The sequence below is a fragment of the Saccopteryx leptura genome, chromosome 2, assembly GCF_036850995.1.
Source record: "Saccopteryx leptura isolate mSacLep1 chromosome 2, mSacLep1_pri_phased_curated, whole genome shotgun sequence".
Taxonomy (NCBI): Eukaryota; Metazoa; Chordata; class Mammalia; order Chiroptera; family Emballonuridae; genus Saccopteryx; species Saccopteryx leptura.
The window spans coordinates 234,501,452-234,521,528 of NC_089504.1; the positions used below are offsets into that span (position 1 = coordinate 234,501,452).

At 48.6% G+C, this 20,077-nt stretch overlaps 1 protein-coding gene across 2 annotated transcripts; it reads left to right on the forward strand.

Annotated features, from left to right (window-relative positions):
• The first annotated feature begins 3,540 nt into the window (after positions 1 to 3,540).
• On the forward strand, positions 3,541 to 17,045 carry CRYBB1 (crystallin beta B1). 2 transcript variants are annotated; one of them, XM_066370603.1, is made up of 6 exons: positions 3,541 to 3,604; positions 6,437 to 6,641; positions 8,939 to 9,057; positions 12,682 to 12,814; positions 15,128 to 15,270; positions 16,767 to 17,045. In XM_066370603.1, exons 2-6 carry the CDS (start codon positions 6,468 to 6,470, stop codon positions 16,948 to 16,950), a joined length of 753 nt encoding a protein of 250 aa, XP_066226700.1. In that variant the 5' UTR covers positions 3,541 to 3,604; positions 6,437 to 6,467; the 3' UTR covers positions 16,951 to 17,045. The 2 variants fall into 2 exon arrangements, with proteins under 2 accessions (XP_066226700.1, XP_066226701.1); XM_066370604.1 differs by having other exon boundaries at positions 6,449 to 6,641.
• The last annotated feature ends 3,032 nt before the right edge of the window (positions 17,046 to 20,077 follow it).

Sequence of the window (20,077 nt, forward strand, 5' to 3'; positions counted from 1 at the left end):
ACCAGCCAAGGTCAGGCTCTTATAGGCAGGGAGGGGAGAGGGCCTCTGGGAGACAAAGCCCCAACTCAGCAAGTAAGCGGCAGAAACAAAAGGCAGCCCTGGCTGAAGTCCCAGTAGAGAGGTGTCAGCACCATGGGCTTCAGCTGGGAGGGAAAGGGACACGTGGCCTCCCTCAGGGATTAGCCACAAAGGAGGCAAGAGGAGGAAGGTCAGCCTTTAATCAGTTCCGTGGGACCCCTGACTGGAGCAGGAGAATGAGCACTGGACGAGGAGTCCACAAACCTGGTTCTTTCCGGCAGTGGGTCATTTTCCCTCAGTTTCTACCTATAAAATGGGACAAGAATAAACATCACTAGGTTGTTGTGATGTTATGTCACATGCCTGGCACAGAATGAACATTTGACAAATGCCTATACCTCTTCTTCTTCCAGCAGGGGCAATCAGGGTAGGCTTCCTCTTGGAGGTGGCATTTAAACTAGACTCTGAAGGGTAAGGAGAATTTGCACAATGTGAGATGGAAGAAAATTATTTTCTAAGCAAAAGTACGGAAGTGGGAACATGGTATGTGTGTACGAGAAAGGGCTGGAGCTCAGGGACCCTGAAGGGGAGCAAAGAGAACCAGGCAGGAAAGGTGGGCTGGGCCAGGGCCTCCAGGGTCCACGAAGCCCAAAGGGACGGTCAGATAGCTCTGTGCGCAGAATAAAAGAGGTGGTGGGTGCCAACATGCTTTGTAAACTGTAGCTCACCTGCCAAATAGCCAGGGTTTGTTGAATTCGCTTTGAGCATGATTTCTTTGACCTAGTCTGTTAAAAAAAAAAAAAAAAAAAAAACACTCTTAAAGTTTTCATCTGGTTATAAAAGCCTGGAAGTTCCACAGAAAAGTCCAGATTTAGAAACTGTCTTCAGAGATTGGAAAGTTGACCTGCATTCATTCCCATGTAGCAACAATATGTGGCGCTGTGCAGAGGCCACCTCTTTGCACAGGGCCTGCTGGCTCCATCCAGTTCCTCTTCCCACCCTCCCACCTTCTCATTTGACCTAACAGGGGACTCTCACAGCGTGGGAAACAGCACGGCAGAGACCAGACAATTCTGGGTGAAATCCAGTTCTTCCTCTATAAACATCTGGGGTGACCTGGAGGATGTCCGATCTCAGCCCACGGCGTATAAAGTAAGTGGCAACATTTGTCCCACTGGGAGGGCTCAGTTAAAAGCAGCCCATCCAATGCATGACTTTAGTGAAGGGTTGCCTTGAAGATGAAAGGCTAAGAATGTGGCTTCTGCAGCCAGACTGCCTGGGTTTGCATCCTGCTCCTGCTGGCTGAGTAACCATGAGCGTGTTATTTCATCTCTCCGAGCTTCAGTTTCCTCATGTGTAAAGTGGGTACAACAAGGTAAATTGGCTTGGCCTAAGAGAGAAAGGTATGGTGAGGGGAAACGAGAATTACACGTGAACAGCTCTTGGAACATAAAAGGTATTCTGTGCCTCCATCATCATTGCCATCATCATCGCAAAGAATAAACATGATTGCTATTAAATCATTATTCATAGTACATAGTTTTAAGAGCTTTGGTCTGGAGTTAAAAAGATGTGACTTTCCAATTCCATTTCACAGATGAGCAAACAGGCTGAGAGAAGGGGGAGGGAGCTGCATCCGTTTTCTCATCTGCAAGAGTCCCCACCATCGTAGTGAGAATTACAGAAGCCAGGTCAGAATGGAGCCCCCCAGCATGGGGGGGGGCTATCCCCCACCTCTGCGCCTACTCTTTGGCAGGAAGCCCCATGACCACGGGAGACAGGAAACTGCCCCAGACGGCCTGGCCTTGAAGCCCAGGCTTGTGGGTGACCCTCCACCATCTATGTATCTTGGCCCCGTTCCAGTGGCTGTCCCATCCTGCGTCCTTGCCTGCCTCCCAGACCTTGTCCCAGGATAAAAGACTGAGGGAGCACCTGGGGAGTGAGGGGGTGCTGGGTGAAGCGGAGGGACAGAAAACGGCTGGCCAAGGCCACAGTGATCTCAAGGCAGAGCGGGGCTCCAGAGGGAATGGGGGTCCCCGGACCTCTGCAGAAGAAGCAGGAACCTAAGCAATCCCCCTCGCCCCATAGCCCACCTGGGGCTGGGGAGTCAGACTGCAGGCCCACCTGGCTCAGCAGTTCCTTTGGGTCCCTTCAGGCCTAGCTCTGCTGTGGCCATGTGACCTTGTTTAAGTTCCTTATTCTACCTGGGCTCAGTCTCTCCACTGGGGAAATGTGGGAACTGGACACTAGGACTTCTGGTATCTGTTCTATTGTTCTGAGTCTATTGCTCTATTGTGTCTGTCTCTCTGTCTCTTTCCTGTCTCTCCTTTACTGTCTGTCCCTTCCCTGTCCCCTCTGTATTTCTGTCTCCATTACCTTTCTCTGTCACTCTACACTTCTCCCAATCAGTGTCTTCACTTCTCTCTCCCCATCTCAGTTTCCCTATTTCCCTCTGTACCCCACCTTCCACTATGATCTACTGTGACCATTTAGTCCCCCCAAATGGATCAAGGGCCCACTCTATGCCAGGCCCTGTGCCAGGTGCCTGGGCTCAGGGGTGACAGGCTGTGGTGGAGTTGAGGACCTCCCAGAAGAAGCTCCAAGATGGGCAATCTTATTCCTGGCCATTAGCTCTGTCCCTGGAGTCAAATGATGGGGAGAGGGTCTATGGGCAGACCAGGAAAAAGTGGGGGAAGGAATCTAGGCCCAATGTGATCAGAGCAACAAGACCCAGGCTTTAAATATTTAGCCCTCTGAGCACAAGGAGATCCACCCCACTAGCCCTAACCCTATATCTAGAAGCCAAGGCCAAGGTTGGACATCATGAAAGTGAAGCATACAGGCCCCCCTGCCTGGGCTGGTTCCTGGCTCTGACCTCACTGTGCCCTAACTTTGCTCATCTGTGAAATGGGTATAATAAAAGTACCAGATAAGGTGGGTTGTCCTGGGGGTTGACCAATATGGCGAGAGTCAGGCATTTGGTGCTGTGCTGAGCTCCCAGTAAGCTCTCAGTAAGTGGGGCTGTGGGTATTGTACCCACATATGTCTTTACAAAGTATTTGCCCTTCTCCTGTTCTCATTGTCACCTTTCCTGTTCAGCATCCAATGGGACCCTGCCTGCTTATAACTGCTGTCGCAGAGGTCCTGAAGAGTAGACGCCTGCCGAAAGCCACACAGCACATAGTGGCTGAGTTAGTATTCAAATCCACGTCTCCCACCTTCCAGGGGATCCCCTTTTCACTGCCCCAGGATTGGCAGTCAGCAGAGACCCCATGGGTCCACCCAGGCTGGGGTTTTAGTGCGAGGCACCAGGGTGGGAACCAGGTGAAGGCCTTGCTGATCAGGGTTTCTGCTGTGTGTGTTGGGCTCACAATGGAAAATGCTTCCCTCTGCAGTAATCCCAGTGAGCCTGCGGCCTCAGGCCCCCCACTCCACGCCCCGGGCCTGCTGAGCCAGCTCCCTCTTTGTGCCCCTGACCATAGGGCCTGGTGTCTGCCAGACTATAAAATGGGGGGTCGGCCCTGCGTCGCCACAGCACCCACCCGCCCATCTGCCTGTCCTCCAGCAGGAAATAGCAGGTTGCCAGGTAAGAGGAAACCCACCACACTGCTGGGAGCTGAGGGGGGGGGGGGAGAGAAGAGGTGGTGGGAGGCAGAGAGAGCAGTTACAGAAGAGAGTTAGACAGGACGATTAAGGGAAAGGGATAGAGGGAGGGAGGAGAAAAGAGAAAAAATGCAGTAATAGAGAACAGACGGAGGGCTAGACAGAGATACAGAGCAAGCGGGATCCTGGGGAAGAGAGAAGCAGAAACGGTGGGGGGGAGGAGAAATGAATAGGAACATATCTCCAGCAAGGAACAAGCCTAACTACCAGCCCAGGGGAAGGTTGATTCACAGACTGACAGAGGGGAGTAAGCAACAGCCTGGAAGCCACAAATGTGGCCCAGATGTCTGGCCTGCCCATGGTGGGCAGCACACCCCAGAGTGACCACAAGGGGGGGTGTGGCTCTGCACTCCGCTGGACCACAGGGTCTCAATCAGTGTTGTCAGGGGGGTCCTCGAATCCCTGGAAATTATCTCTAAAATTAAAGGGGGCTTTTTTCCCCTGGGGACAAGGACAAGGCATTTGTCAAACATTCAAAGATGTCCAAGACCCCAAAACAACAAGGAACCACTGCAATTGACCAGAGCCTTCTCCACCCAACGCCTACACAGCCACAGTCCTCATTTTAGAACCCCCGACATGCACTAGAGAGGTCCTCCAGGGACGTCCTTTCTTCCCCAGTACCAGGCCTGGATCTGCACCCACACACTCATTCCCAGAGAATGCCTGAGGCAGCAGTTTGACTGGGAAATGAGACAGGAACGGGCATTCATTCATTCTCTGAACAGATGTTAGATGAGATCTCAGATGTGCCAGGGGCTACACCAAGTGCTGGAGACAGAGGGATGAATAAGTCAGAACAAGTAAATGACAGAGCATTTTATTAACCCTGTTGCTGGGTCCATCTGTTGCCGGGGGAAATGGGCTCTATTCATGAGTCCTGAGAAAAGCATTTCTGGGGACCCGCACACCAGAAGTTGAGGTGTTGTGGTAAGATTTATTGGGATAGAAATGCAAGGCTGCTCTCACTTGGTGTCTCAGCTCCATCCCACCCACTGTGGAAAAAGCCCAGTTTTGTCTTCATCAAGCCTAGAAATAGGGTCAATGTCCAGAAATTTGTGCCATTGGTTTAGTCCATATCAAAGCTTAATCCAGTTCAGCCTTTGTTCCTGTCCAGCTAGCATAGTCTCTATTCCCGACTGCACTCCAGCTGGCATGGTATTGCTTTACCCAAGCTTGTGCTTGGAGCTGCACTTGGAACCCACAGCTGCTAGGGCCACATGGCTGTTATGGAGAGAGAACATGAGAATGAATGGGGTATGAGCATGTTATGGCACTAGAGAGACAGTGAGAGAGAGCTCACCTTGGTTAGGCTGATTATATTATCTTGGGCTTGGGAAGGACCAGGTTCTCTTTCAAACTAACCCATCAATTCCCCAATCTTTCGTGGGCTTGTGTTGGGTCCTTCCCCCTAATCAATCTATTTCTTAAGTCATCTGGGGATTCTGTGTCCCCATGATGCTTTTCCCAGGCTAGGCTCCTCCCCTTTATGGTCACCATTTTGGCTTCTACTGGGCATGCGTCCAGTGGGAGACTTTCCCCTTTATTGTTCATTCCTGCCCACCAGAGTCTGGGCAAGTGGACTGGTTATACCCTGGGGAGATTGGAAAGCTGGTACTTCCTCCCTACACAGGGGAGGGAGGAGTGTTAATCCCCTTGGCGGGGCAATGCTACGATCCCCTGGGGTGTCTGAAGCTGTAACTTTCAGACTTAATCAGGCTTATTGTCCAATTCAGCTTCCTAGTTAATTAGGCTTCTTAACGTCCAAGTTCCTTTGCTCTCTTTCTTTATTAATATCTAGCTACCTATGGGCCCTGGCCAGTTGGCTCAGCGGTAGAGCGTCGGCCTGGCGTGCAGAAGTCCCGGGTTCGATTCCCGGCCAGGGCACATAGGAGAAGCGCCCATTTGCTTCTCCATCCCCCCACCTCCTTCCTCTCTGTCTCTCTCTTCCCCTTCAGCAGCCGAGGCTCCATTGGAGCAAAGATGGCCCGGGCGCTGGGGATGGCTCCTTGGCCTCTGCCCCAGGCGCTAGAGTGGCTCTGGGCACAACAGAAGCGACGCCCCAGAGGGGCAGAGCATCGCCCCCTGGTGGGCAGAGCGTCGCCCCTGGTGGGCGTGCCGGGTGGATCCTGGTCGGGCACATGCGGGAGTCTGTCTGACTGTCTCTCCCCGTTTCCAACTTCAGAAAAATACAAAAAAAATAATAAAATCTAGCTACCTATGGTAAATTGGTAGCTGAAATTGGAGTCCTACTATTTAGTGGCTGTGTGGGCTTGGGCAGGTCGCTTTCCCTCTCTGGGCTTCAGATTGCTCAGAGGGATGAGACAGCACAGTTCGGGTGAGAACAGAGGAGTTCATTACTGCACGTGGCTGAGCTTGGCATATCTACAGTACCCCTAAATGTGGGTTCCTGTTATTAACATGGCGAGGCAGGTTGAAGCTGCACAAGTAAAGTATAAGTGCTGTGAAAAACTATAAGGTTTAGTAAGGAAAGAACACGGCAGGGGAATCGGGGTTAGGAGGAAGGCATGGCTGGTGGAGGGACCGGAGGAAGGCGTATCAGGGATGCTTGTGGTCTGTGGTCAGGAAATTCTTACCTGAAAAGGGAGGTCAGGCCAGAAAAACTTTGAGGCTTATGTTTTACAAGGAGAAAAAAAAAAACAGGTTGGACGGAGCCTGAAAACACAGGGTCGTGGGGGAATGAGAGTGGGGAGGCAGCTTGAGGGTGGCATTCTCAAATTAACCTCGGTCAAAGGTTTCTTTACAGACGTTTGCAGGTGGGAACCATGTCTCAGCCTGCCAAGGCCTCCACAACAGCTGCGGGGAACCCAGGGCCGGAGAGCAAGGGGAAGGGGGCCCCGCCCGCAGGACCGGCCCCGGTCCCCGGCCCCGCCCTGGCTCCAGCCTCCATGCCGGTACCCACTACCAAAGTGGGGGACATGCCTCCTGGGAGCTACAGGGTAAGGACCTGGGGGGGGGGGCTCTGAGCTCCACCCCACGCTTCCTCCTGCCAGTCTCTGACCCACACAAGCACGTGTTTAGAGTTTGTGGAAACCAGAAGCAAAAGAAGAGAAGAAAGTGGGCAGGCTTAGCAGCAGGAACTATCTGTCCCCAAAGGTTCCCTAGGGCAGTGGTCCCCAACCCCCGGGCCATGGACTATTAGCGGTCCGTGGGCCATTTGGTACCTGTCCGCAGAGAAAGAATAAATAACTTACATTATTTTTGTTTTATCTATATTTAAGTCTGAACGATGTTTTATTTTTTAAAGATGACCAAATTCCCTCTGTTACATCCGTCTAAGACTCACTCTTGACGCTTGTCTCAGTCACGTGATACATTTATCCGTCCCACCCTAAAGGCCGGTTTGTGAAAATATTTTTCTGACATTAAACCAGTCCATGGAGCAAAAAAGGTTGGGGACCACTGCCCTAGGGCAAAGGATGGCCTTGGGCCCCCCTGAGAATTGTGCAAGCAGTTGGGGAGACGGCAAGGGCTGCCTGAGAGCAACAGCAGCCTGTCCCCTGGGGCTGGGCTGGGTTTGGTTTCGGCCTCAGGTGCCGGCTTTTATTATGTAGTTACTTACCTAACTGTTAAATTTGTTAAAATTTATTGATTTTAGAGAGAGAGAGGAAAGGGGGGGGGGGAGAGAGAGAGAGAGAGAGAGAGAGAAAACATTTATCTGTTTGTTTCTGTATGTGTCCTGACCAGGAATCCAACCGGCAACCTCTGCGTATCGGGGACAAAGCTCTAACCAACTGAGCTATCTGGCCAGGACCATTAATTTTTTATTTAATTTTTAACACAGACCTACAAACCCACCACCCATATGAAAAGCCAGGACTTGGTAAAAATTCTCTAAAATGTCCCTCATGAGGCCACCGCCCTCCAGCCCTCCTCAAGGCAATTGCCAGCCTCATCCCTGGCCATCATCTGCTTGCTTGCATTTTGTAGTTTTAGCCATCATTCCTTTAAAGAATTTTGTTGTTTGTGCGTTTTTAATTTATTGAAATATGTCATATGTAATCATGCTGGGTTTTCTCTTTTCTTATCCCTCACTCTGAGATCCCTAATAGTTACCCATATTGTTGTGAATTGCTGTGGGTCATTCGTTTTGGCCGCTGTCTGGTATTTCAGTCACCCCTGAGAACCATTTGGGAGGTCTCTAGCTTTGCTCTGAGAAACAGCAGGGACAGGGTGTTCTTATCTATGTCTCCTGGGGCAGGAGTTTCTCTTGGTTGGACAAGTGCTAACAAGGGTATGTGAGCCTCCTCCTTCTATACCTGGGAAAACTGAGGCTTTGTTCAAGTGAATACCCCAAGGGGATATGCTCAGCCTGTGTGACCAGCATTTTGGGCCTCTTTACAGTACAAAGGGCAGAGATGGGCTTTGAGCTCAGACAGACCAAGGTTCCAGCCTTAACTCCCCCAGACCCTGCTCTGTCTCCAAGCCTGTTTTCTCATCTCTAAAATGGGGAGATTAACAGTCTCCATGACTCTCCACTGAATTATCCAGGTTTTCCCAACTTGGGATAATAAGTGGATAATAAGCAACACTGAGGACTTAGTGAGGGGAGGGGATTAGCCGATGTTCGCACAGGGGGGCCTGCTCCTGGGCCCCCTGCATTGTGGCAGGTAGATGGGCAAGTGTCTTTCTAAGAATCAGCCCTGTGGCAGGTTCTCGGCTGGAGCTGGAGACACAGAAATGGATGAACCCCACACCCTGCCCTGGAGGAGCCCTTGGTCTTCAGAGGGGTTCAGTAAAGAGGGAGAGGGGTGCATAGAGAGACACCCACATGGGAAGCAGTGTGACTATATAGTGAGTGAGAACAGTAAAGGGCACTCAACCAAGCCCACCTAAAGAGAGGGCATCAGAGAAGGCTTCCTGGAGGAGGTGATGGCTGAGCCTAAAACAGGAAAGGAAGCCTGAGCTCTGGGATGGGGTTGTGTGTTGGAGAGGGCATTCCAAGCAGAAGGAACAGCACAGATAAAGGCCTGGAAGGAAGACCCATCAGTTCCTAACAATGGTGCAGATATCAAGTTCAGGTGCAGGGAAGGATGACAGGGTCACTTCACAGACCTTGGCTCATGGCACACTCTCGTGTGATCTGTGTGTGACTTGCTTTCACTTATATAAGAATGCAATGAATTTTTTTACCTGGAACCTCTCCAGTTTGGAGGCTCTCCTCCCCACTCACTCTGCTCCCACTTTACTCCCCCCACCCCCACCCTACCCTGGGCTCGGGGCTTCTCTCCTCCAGCTGGTGACCTTTGAGCAGGAGAACTTCCAGGGCCATCGGGTGGAATTCTCTGGGGAGTGCTTGAACCTAGGAGACCGCGGCTTCGACAGAGTGCGCAGCCTCATCGTCACCTCTGGACCGTGAGTGTCAGGCAGGGGAGGGGCACTCTTGCCGCCAGAGTAAAATAATAATAACACAGCAACATGGCCAGTTACTGGTGCCTGCTCAGTGCCTGCCCGCATACTCGTGGAGACACATACTGTACATTATTTCAGTCCTTGTTTCAAACCCAAGAGGGAGGAGAGGGAGCTCTTACTCTCCTTCCCATTTTACAGATGAGGAACTGAGGCTCAGAGAGGTGACTTGATTATCATAACGTCACACTGACAGCATGGCGTGACTCTGGGCCCCAGAGAAATGCTACTTCTACTATTAGAAGCTCCCTTCCTGTCACTGCGGGCAGGAGACCAGAGAGCCAGTGTCTGTCAGCTGTCTCCTCTCCTGGGCACCAAGCAGCCCTAAGAGTAATAATAAGTATCTGTTGAGCACCCACTAGGTGCCAGGCACAGACTGGGGACTTTACCTTGATGATCATACAATACTGTATGAGGGAGGGGCTATTCTTATACCTATTTGACAGATGGGCGAACTGAGGCTCAGAAGGGTTAAGTCCCTTGGCCAAAGTCACCTACTGGCAAGTAGCAGAGTCTGGGTTCAATTCCAGTTACTCAGTTTCATCCACAGTACTCTTTTTATCACCTGCTCCTTGGCCTGCCCCAACTCCCTAAGCTTCCCTGAACCTTAGTGACCCCCATATGAAGCAGGAATAATTGTCCCCTGTACATAGTGACTGCACCAGCCGCAACCCCTGTGGACTGAAATTAGGGCACAGGACAAGACCCATGTGGACTCTTTACTGTCTGTATCCCCAGCCTGTAAACCCCCAAGAGGGTATGTTCAGACTGTGCGCCCAGCTTTTGGAGGCTCTTTGCAATACAAAGAGCAGAGGTGGGCTTCAAACTCAGATGGACCTGGGTTCCAGTCTCAACTCCCCAAGACCTTGCTCAGTCTCCAAGCCTCAGTTTTCTCATTTCTGAAATGGGGAGATTAACAGTCTCCATGACTCTACACTGATTTATCCTGAGCCCTGAAAGAGATAATACGGCTTGGGTCTGGCACTTCGTGGGTGCCCAAACGTGACAGGTGACAGTGAAGATTACTAGCCTTCCCCATTGCCCTGTGAGTTTAGCTGAGTCACCCTGGGTGAGTGTAGAACAGTGGGCACATTTTTATATCCTGCAACCACTGCCACCCTCAGTGTGGTCAACACAGCCTTGGCCCCACCTCCATCCCAAAGCCCAACTGGGAGCAGAAGACACTGGATATGGCCAGTTTGGGTTTTTAGGCTTTTTTTAGTGCCAGTGACTCAAACCCAAAGTATTTCTCTTCAAATAAAGATGCAGCTGGTGTTTGGTGTGTGTCCCGGGGCTGCGCCTGATGGGGAGAGATAAGAGCTTATGGCGCAGGGTCCCTGGCCTGTGTCAGGACCAGCAAGGATATGGGGAAAACGATGATGGGAAAATGGATGGAGAGGTCGAGGTTGGCAAGGGAAGGGGAGGAGAGGTGTGACTTCAGCACAGGAGCACGCCTGCCTGAAACCTAGGAGATTTCAACCTGCCACCTGCCACCATCATGTGACTTTAAGCAGGTGACTTAACCCTTCTGAACCTCAGTTTCCATGTCTGTAAGTTAAGATTCCTCCTCTGTGTCTCTCTCTCCTTGCTCCTAAGGTTCAAATGAGCCACAGGAGATGAGAAAAGAAGCTGAAATCAATATTTAAAATTTCTCAGTCATGTAACGGATCCTCTCTGGGCATTGTGAAGAAGATGGGGGACTAGGGTGGCAAAACCACATCACTGTCTGTTTTTCCCTGAGCTCAGACCTTCAGCAGGCTCCCTCTCTCTTCAATCATATATTATGCTTTCTCTGTGCTGGACTTGTTATGTGCATTCCTTTTTTAGACCTTCATAACATCCTGACAGAGTAGATGCAGTCATTTCCTTTCTTACTGAGGCTTAATGAGCTTAAGTTTTTGCCCAAAGTCACACAGGAAATAAATGATGAGCTGGGATTAGAGCTCAGGTCTCTCTGTTTAAACGCCTATGCTTTTCACTCCTACATGGCACCATGTTCCAAGGATCCCTTTCCCTCCCCAGTCATCCAGCTATAGATCTATCCATCTCTCCATCCATCCATTTATTCTCCATCCATTTATTCTTCATCCATTTATTCATCCATCTGCTTATCCTTCCTTCTACCATCCATTCTCCATCATGCAACCATTCATCCATTCATCAGTACAGTCATCCATAGATCCAGCCATCTACCTATCTATCCATCAAACCACCTTCCCATCCACTCAACCTACCCACCCACTCAACCATCAATTCATCCATCCATTCATCCATCCAATCCTTTTCATGTCTACTTCAGACCAGACAGGGCAGAGGCAGATTCAACTCTATTCTGGGAGGATATGTCTGCATCTTCAGTTCTGTCACTCTAGTATGGGTTGGGTCATTCCTCACACAAGACCTGAGGCTCCTGGGACACATTCTGTTTCAGTCTATGGTGGTGGCCCAACCCTCTACCCTATCTCCTTATCTCCTTCTGGGCAGAGGAAACTCCCAGCAGCCCCCAGGGTGACCATAACTGATACCAGTGTCCCCTTTTATTCCTGAGACCACGTCTAGAGCAAAGATTAGAGGGCCCCTTAGTCTCAGCCTTCTCATCAGTGAAACGGGGATCATCCCATCTCCTCCAGAGTCCCTGGTCCTTCGAACACAACCTCACTTCCCATTCTTAATCAGGCTGCAGGGAGGTGAAAGGCAGGCAAAACTCCCCTTTGATTTCAAGCTTGTAGTTAGTGTTGAGGGCTGAACACCTTCCTATGCCTGATCACATTTAATTCTCATAGGCTTCTGAAAAGTAGATATTATTACCACTTCCCTCCTCCTGCCTGTATACTAATTACTGAGGGTCTTTCTCTACACCAGGCCAGTCCTTACCAAACATATGATTCAATCACCTGTATCAATTTGTCCCTTACCTCTGTACCTTGAGGACTACTTTTACTTAATATATTTCATTTAGATGACCCTTTTTAAACAGAAATAAATATATTTTAGAAGAACCTGCACATCATTTTTACAGGTGGCAAGCTGGTATCACTTGCTGTAAGTAAAAGGTTGCCCATTAAAATTAATAAGATCAACATGGAGCAATGCTGTTGTGCTGTTACCTGCTCGAGGCTCAGTGCTAGTGCCTGTTCTTCCTTTGTTACAAAAAGAGAGATTGATGTTCAGGACACATTGGCACCCAGTAGAGACTTTCTCCTAGCTGTCATCAGGTTTAAAAGAAAATGGCTTCTTATGTGGTCTTCTACACCACGTCCTCCTAGTACTTAAATCATACATGAATCCTACATCCGGGGAAAGTTTTTACTCACTTAATTACACACATTGTCTCATTTAATTCTTCAGCAGCTCCAGGAAGCTAGGTGTATTAGACGAGGAAATGAAGGCTTATAGAGGTGAAGTCACTTGCCTGTAGTCACAAAGCCAGGAAGTGGCACAGACTAGAATCAAACCACTGTCCTTGGGGCTACCTTGCAAGTGGGTAAGGGGCTTCTGCTAACAATTTCCCTCCTTTCTGCTTTTGCCCTTCCTGGCCCTCCCTACCCACCCCATGTCGCTCACATCCAGCTGGGTCGCCTTTGAGCAATCCAACTTCCGGGGGGAGATGTTCGTCCTGGAGAAGGGTGAGTACCCGCGCTGGGACACCTGGTCCAGCAGCTACCGCAGTGACCGGCTCATGTCCTTCCGACCCGTCAGGATGGTGAGTGGCTCCTGGACGGGGCCTGGGGGGGGGTCAGTGAGGAGGGCTGGAGCAGGTTTAAGGTCTGACAACAAGCAAGGACATGGGGGTGAGCAAGGGAAAGAAAGAGGGAATGGTAGGCAGGGAGGGATGGTACTCCCTGAGTTGTTCAAGGACAGTGGGCTCTTGTGCTCATAGATTCATAAGGCATCTCTGATGTGCCCAGCCCCAGCTAGGAGCCCTGGGCAAATGAAAAACATAAAACCAATTTATTTCCTTCCCTGCTGCCGGCAAGAGTGGACTCAACCTCCCAGCTGTTGGAACTAGAAACTTCAGTGCCTTCCTTGATTCTATTTCTGTAATCCTTCTAATTCCTGGCTGCACATTAGACCTTCCTGGGGAGCTTTGAAAATCCCAGTGTCCATTTAGAACATCCGACATGCAGGTTGAAACTTGTATAGTGTCTGAGAAGAGAGGTGTTGTGGAAAAAGGCACCTGGAACTTCTCAGTGATACGACAATGTACTAAATTATAACATTTAAATTAAATTATAACATTTAAATAAGTTAAATATATGACTTAAAGAAGACACAAAGCCAGGTTAGGTGGAGTTATCCCTAAGCAATTCAGTTTCTCCAGAAGTATGTTGCTCATGACTCACGAGCCAACTACATCTTCCCTCACCAGTGTCAGATTCCCATGGTAACCAACTTCTGCCTACCTAGATGAGAATTTTCCCGAGTAGTTTTCATGGATGTCCACTTTGGATTATCGGGTACCAATAACCAGCTGTCTGAGCTCCACCAGATTTATCTTAATGGATTATCCAACTAGGTTATTTCCAATGTGTTTCTCAGAATTTGAGGCTGAAGGATTAGCCTGTATAATGAACCCTTTGTAAGAATTCATAGATCATTGAAGGGTCTTTAAATGACAATCTATGTCAAGGGAGCTTATCTGGAAGAGCCGTCAGCCAGAGCATCCCGTAGCTTCCACAGCTTGGCTGTCCAATAAATACAGCCATATGTGGCTGTGGAACTCTTGAATTTTGGATGAATTGGACAAGTTACAGTGAATGTAACATACACACCAGACTTTGAACATGTAGTAAAAGAGCACAATAAGAATGTAAACTCTCATTAATTGTTATATTGGTTACAAATCGAAATGATAATATTTTGGATGTTTTTCTTTAAATCAAATATATTACTAGGAAAAAAAAAAACCCCAATGCCCAGACCCCTTCCCAGACAAATGAAATTTGAATTTCTGGGGCTGGGGCACAGGCACTCTAGGTTTGACACGCCCCCCAGGTAGACTGTGCAGCCAGGGCTGGGAGCCACCGGTCTAGTTTAATCTGTCCCCTATCCCTGCCTCCATCCTGCTGTGGGCCACCTTCATTCTGTCCCTGGACAGCTTCAGTGCCCTCTCCGTTGGGTTCCCTGACCCCTTCCCAGCCTCCTCTCCTGGGAAGGTAAAAGGATCTCTAAACCAAACATCTTCCACTTAAGGTCATGCCCTTGAACACTATGGGTTGAAACTCTGCTTCTGCTAGGATCTGTTGTAGGCTCTGGGTGCAACTCTGCACAGGACAGGCAAGCTCCCTGACCTCATGGGAGGCAGCTATTGAACCTCATCACGGAAATCGATCTATTATGGCAAACCACTGTGGTCCAAGCTGCCCAGGGATGTTGCAGTGGGCTAGGAGAGCAGAAGAGAGGAACTGGGGCTCTGATGTTGGGGGAAGGTGGCGTCAGGGGGTGATCAGAGTAGACAGGACCTGAAGGATGGGAACCGAGTCAGCCATGTGAAGAGTGGTAGAGAAGCATTTCAGGGAACAGTGAATGCAAAGTTTCTGAAGCTAGGAGGACTGGGTGTGAACAAAGCACTAAAAATTTGCCTGTGTGGTTATAGCAGAGGGAGTGGAGGACAGAGGGGTGCCAAACGGGGTTGGAAAAATAAAATGCTTCTCTGAAAGGTTCTGTTCCTTTCACACTGGTTGTGTGACATTAATCAAGAACGTACTTCTCTGAGCCTCTGCATCTTGACTATAGTCATAAAAATAATGAGTACAAATTTTTGAGTGCATGCTAGGCATTGTGCTAAGTGCTCTGTATGGATTAACTCATTTAACGCTCATGACAACTCTGTGAAGTTGAGGCTGATAACCTGTTTTCACAGGTGAGGAGGGTCCTTCCAGGCCCTCCTAGCAGCAATCCTGGGAGAGTCCCACAGTGGTCTGAGCTGACTCTTAACATCTAGGAGACCCCGCTAAGTTACTTCTCTTTGCCCTGTTCAGACTGTCAGTGCCTGACTCGGTCTCTCCTTCCCCAGGATTCCAAGGAGCACAAGATCTGTCTGTTTGAGGGAGCCAACTTCAAGGGCAACACCATGGAGATCCAGGAGGATGATGTGCCCAGTCTCTGGGTCTATGGTTTCTGTGACCGCGTGGGCAGTGTGAGAGTCTCTAGTGGAACGTAAGTCTCCTCCTGCCAGGCCCTCAGCCTCTGCTTCAAGCACAGACAGACTTGGAGTCTCTGCTCCTTAGAGCAGTGGTCCCCAACCTTTTTTGGGCCACGAACCGGTTTAATGTCAGAAAATATTTTCACGGACCGGCCTTTAGGGTGGGATGAATAAATGTATCACATGACCGAGACAAGCGTCAAAAGTGAGTCTTAGATGAATGTAACAGAGGGAATCGGGTCATTTTTAAAAAATAAAATGTCGTTCAGACTTAAATATAAATAAAATGGAAATAATGTAAGTTATTTATTCTTTCTCTGTGGACTGGTACCAAATGGCCCACGGACCGGTACCAGTCCGTAGCCCAGGGTTTGGGGACCACACTGCCTTAGAGGATATATCATCAGACACATAGGAAAGGCCACTGCCCCTCCCAAGTTCTTCCAGTGCTGGTGGCTAGAATTCCAACAGAGTTTTATTCCTCTGAGAAACTGAATCACTCTTTGATGAATTACACATCAGTGTAAACAAACCTGACAGTTGGATCTGAAAAGCTGGAAGATGGAGAGAATAGGGGCTTCTAAACCCAAAATTAGGACTGAAAGGATAATTAAGTAAGGTGGACAGAGTTGATGCAGATAGATGAGTCTGGATGTGTCGTGAAAGACTGTTCAGAGCAGTCCAGAGCCTCTGGGGAAATTAGCAGGACTTCTGAGAGACAAGACTGTGTAATGAAAGGGCCTTGTCTCTGTCACTGATGTGCTGTCCAACGTGAATGAGTCCCATATTCCTCTCTGCATCTCAGCGTTGCCATCTATACAATGGGTACACCAAACCCCTTGATATGAAAGGGCTCTTCTGCTCTGAACTCTCAGGATTTAAAATATTCAAAGCAGAACCCCATGATCCCATGTCTGTGAGAAAACGGGAGACCTAGATGCCTAAAGGAAGTCATTTTGTCCATCCCCTGCCTCCAGATAACCATGCCAGACACCCCTGGACTCCTCTATGCAAATGTAAGGCTTCTCCTTCTCCACCACAGACCCTTGCTGAGCTCCTATAATACTGTCAGGGCCCTGTCCTTTATCTCATTCCTTTCTTCTTCTCTGAAACCTGTATCCCTGCATTCAAGCCATCGGGAATGCACTAGGCACTGAGTTAGGCACACTGGGGAGGCAGAGATGAGTAAGGCTCAGTTCCCATCTTCAGAGGGCCAAGCAGGCAGACCCAAGTATATCTGTGAGATGACATCCAACAATATTGAGTAAGAGATGGTCCATACAGGGGGTCAGAGGAGGAAGGACAGTTTCTGAGTGTGTGTACTGGAGTGCAGGGCAGGTCACGGGCTTACCTGAGCAGGCTTGAACTGAAACCAGACTGGGCACGGTGACCATCCCTACCTTCTAGGATACTACAGGGAGAAATGAGAACTGGCGGGTCCAAGCCAGGGTCTGGGTGGCATACAGAGAGTCTGGCCATTACTATGCTGTCTTTTTTGCTTCCCTCCCAGCTGGGTAGGCTATCAGTATCCCGGCTACCGCGGGTACCAGTATCTCTTGGAGCCTGGTGACTTCCGGCACTGGAACGAGTGGGGGGCCTTCCAGCCACAGATGCAGGCCGTGCGCCGCCTGCGTGACCGGCAGTGGCATCCTGAGGGCTGCTTCCCAGTCCTGGCCGCTGAGCCCCCGAAATGAGCGAGTCCGCACTCCACTTTTTCTCCCTCCTCTCACCCCTTCCTTAGGCTCCATTTCCCTGTCTTTCCCATGCAAATAAAAGTTCCTAAAGCCAACATGTCTCATGAGTCTATGAACAGATGTGTGCCTCAGGAGTCCTCCATCATTGCTGGCACGTGACTTCCTGCATAATAATCACAACATCAAGACTGCCAAGTTCACTACACACACCCTCTTGGCATATCTTTTGAACTACTCTAGGCGGCTGGTATTATAATTATTCCCATTTCACAAGTAAGGGAGTGGAGACTCAGAGAGGGAAAGTGACTTGCCCGAGGTCACACAACTAGCAGGTGGAGAATTGAACCAAGAGAGTTGGGCTCCAGAGCTGCACTCCCAAACAAACCTGTATTTTCAAAACTGTATTCCTTCATGCACCATTCTCATGACTTTTTTTTTTTTGCCCTCTCTACTTACCACCTGCTTTGCTATTTACTTAATATTTTTATTTAAATAGACTCACACTTTGGCGCTTAAACTCATTGATTTGTTAATAAAACTTTATAACGTGACGGTAAGTGGAAAATCAGCATCATATGCCATCAATAGGAAGCAATCTTATATATATAAATACAACTGAAAGAGGGCTAGGTAGAGAATTCTCAGCAGACACCACTGCCTGCAGAAAGCTCTGAGCCAGCAACCTGCTCACTCTTGGACAAAATGGGTGACTAACAAGTGTCAGGGGTTTGAAAGACGTGCTGGCACCAAACTGAGATTTTCCTCCCTGATTTTATCAGAGAGGATTGAAAAGAGCATTCTTTTCTTGTATCTGATTCAGGGTTATTTAATCCTGGGTTTTTTTAATCCCAGTATCATCCTTCCGGCTGCAAACGAAACATGGCCGGCTTTTTGGAAATCTGTACCCGGCAACACTCCCATATCAGCACTTAGCATTGATCGGTGTTATTAACCTGTAATCCATGCAGGAAGCTTGGGCAAAGTGTTGCCATGGTTGGTTGTCTTCATGGGGGAGGGGATATTTGAAGGAGGCCTTGAAGAATGGAACAGGAACTTGCTAAGTGGAGAAGGAAAGATGGAGAGGACATTCCAGGCAGAGCAAACAGCGGGGGTTCCTGCTAATGGTAAAAAAAAAAAAAAAAGATGCTTTTTCCTCAAGACAGTTGACTGCCATCTGCCAGAAATTATTGGTGTAAACCGGTAATGCCTACAGTGTGAGTGTGGCATCCCAGGGCTGTGCTCCACTTGCACAACTGTACTCAGCAACCCCCCACCCCTACCCCAGCCAACGGGCAAAGGCACAGAGGCTGAGAGTGCTTGTGGTGGGTCCCTGTGAAGCTCAGTGAGGCGGAAGCAGTAGCTTGGTGGTTATGTGGACAGAAGCAGGGGGTGGGAAGGAAATACTGTGAGGTCTTTCCCTCCTACCCTCACTCTCCCAACCTGCACCCTCCAACTTGCCCTGCATCTTGTGCTGGAAGAAAGGTTGTCCTGTTTGCACCTAGAAGATGGAATTTCTGGGCAGGACTCAGGAGACGTCTGTATCAGCCCTGCTCTACCGTTAGAAGCTGCAGTGTTGGGCAAATCACTTCTGTTTCCTGGGATGCAGTCTTGTTGTCTGTGAGATGACAGCTCAGCCCTAATGACCATCCAGCCCTAAGATTTTGATGCCAGGATTCTATGGTTCCAAAATTCCATGATTTCCCAAGATTCTGTCATTTATCTCTGAGTGTCCATGATTCTTTGATTCCAAAGTCAAGCTCCATAGATTCCCATCCTCAGTTCCTAAGGTCTGTGAGTTCAGTTCTAAAATTCTACTGTAGTGGAGCCAAGCCTTACAGCATGAGCCACACAAACCCAACTTCCATATCTCCTTAACACTAAGACCTCACTGATGGCAGGTGCGCCGTGATTTTATGATCCAGGAAAGACAAAGAGAAATATTATCCATTTAAATAAAACACAGCTGCTTTCTGATCACTTAACATTTGTATTCCGTACCTATTGAAAAATATTTTGGCCCAGACTGGGAAGCTCAGCTGGTGTCATCCTGATACGCCAAGGTTGCAGGTTCGATCCCCAGTCAGGAGGGCACATACACAACTCAACCAATGAATGCATAAATAAGTGGAACAACAAATCAGTGTTTCTCTTTCTCTCCTCCTCTCTATCTCTCTAAAATCAATAAATTAAAAAAAAACTATTTTGGACTTATTTAGACATAATAGTTTTTTTTTCAGTGTATCCATCTTGTGAATCTTATAAAAAGAAAACATAATAGAAATTCATCTGTTAAGTTAATCCTAAAACTTCTTTACATTCACTCACAGTCTAGATCTGATGACTTTCAACTCAGAGTTGTCAATATCGTTATTTTCTCATGGGTGTTATATGAAATAAAAGTACCTATTAGCATCACTGAAACATAATGTATACACTTGGCAACACAAACAAAAAATGAAAGAAAAGAAGAAAGTAATTCCTTTATTTTTAATTTATTGTTTTATCAATACACTTATTTGACTTTTGTTAACAAATTTATGTATGTTGTAATAAAAAACAGAGAAGTAATTAAAATCACAAGCAAAAATAAACAACAAAGATAAAACGAACCAAGTAAAAGAAGATAGCATGTAAAAATCCAAGAGGGAGTGAGACAGAAGAGTTATAAACCTGTTGTTCCCTGTGGGTCCCAGTTCCAACATGCTTCTTGAAATGTGAGTTTCTCACCACCTGGGGAAGAACTTCAGAGCTTAAAAAAAGTCACATATTTTGCCTCAAAACTGAAACTTCGAGTTCCGAGTTTCAACTTCACCAGGTGCTCAGTGGAAGAAAGGGTGTTGAGTATGATGCTGGAGGTGACCAGAGGAGTTGAACTTGACAGAGTATCCAGGCTGCTCACAGCCTTCTTGGGGGCTTCTCTCTGCATGAGTTTTGAGTCTGTATGAGTTTTAAACACAGGCATCAGAACGCAATGCCCGGACAAGCTGGGCATCATTGCTAGATCCCAGCTCATGATGAGTCTTTGAGTCCCAAGCCTTTGGGAAGACAAAGCACCTTGGTTATGGGACATCATCCATGGCAACAAGAGGCAATCCATAAATTTGGGCATTGAGGCATGGACACAATG

Bases quoted from the DNA above. Each gene is read 5' to 3' on its own strand.
- CRYBB1 (XM_066370603.1), top strand. From the start codon at position 6,468: ATGTCTCAGCCTGCCAAGGCCTCCACAACAGCTGCGGGGAACCCAGGG. The intron at 12,815-15,127 runs GTGAGTGGCTCC...CTCCTTCCCCAG, and splicing joins CCTTCCGACCCGTCAGGATG to GATTCCAAGGAGCACAAGAT. The intron at 15,271-16,766 runs GTAAGTCTCCTC...CTTCCCTCCCAG, and splicing joins GTGAGAGTCTCTAGTGGAAC to CTGGGTAGGCTATCAGTATC.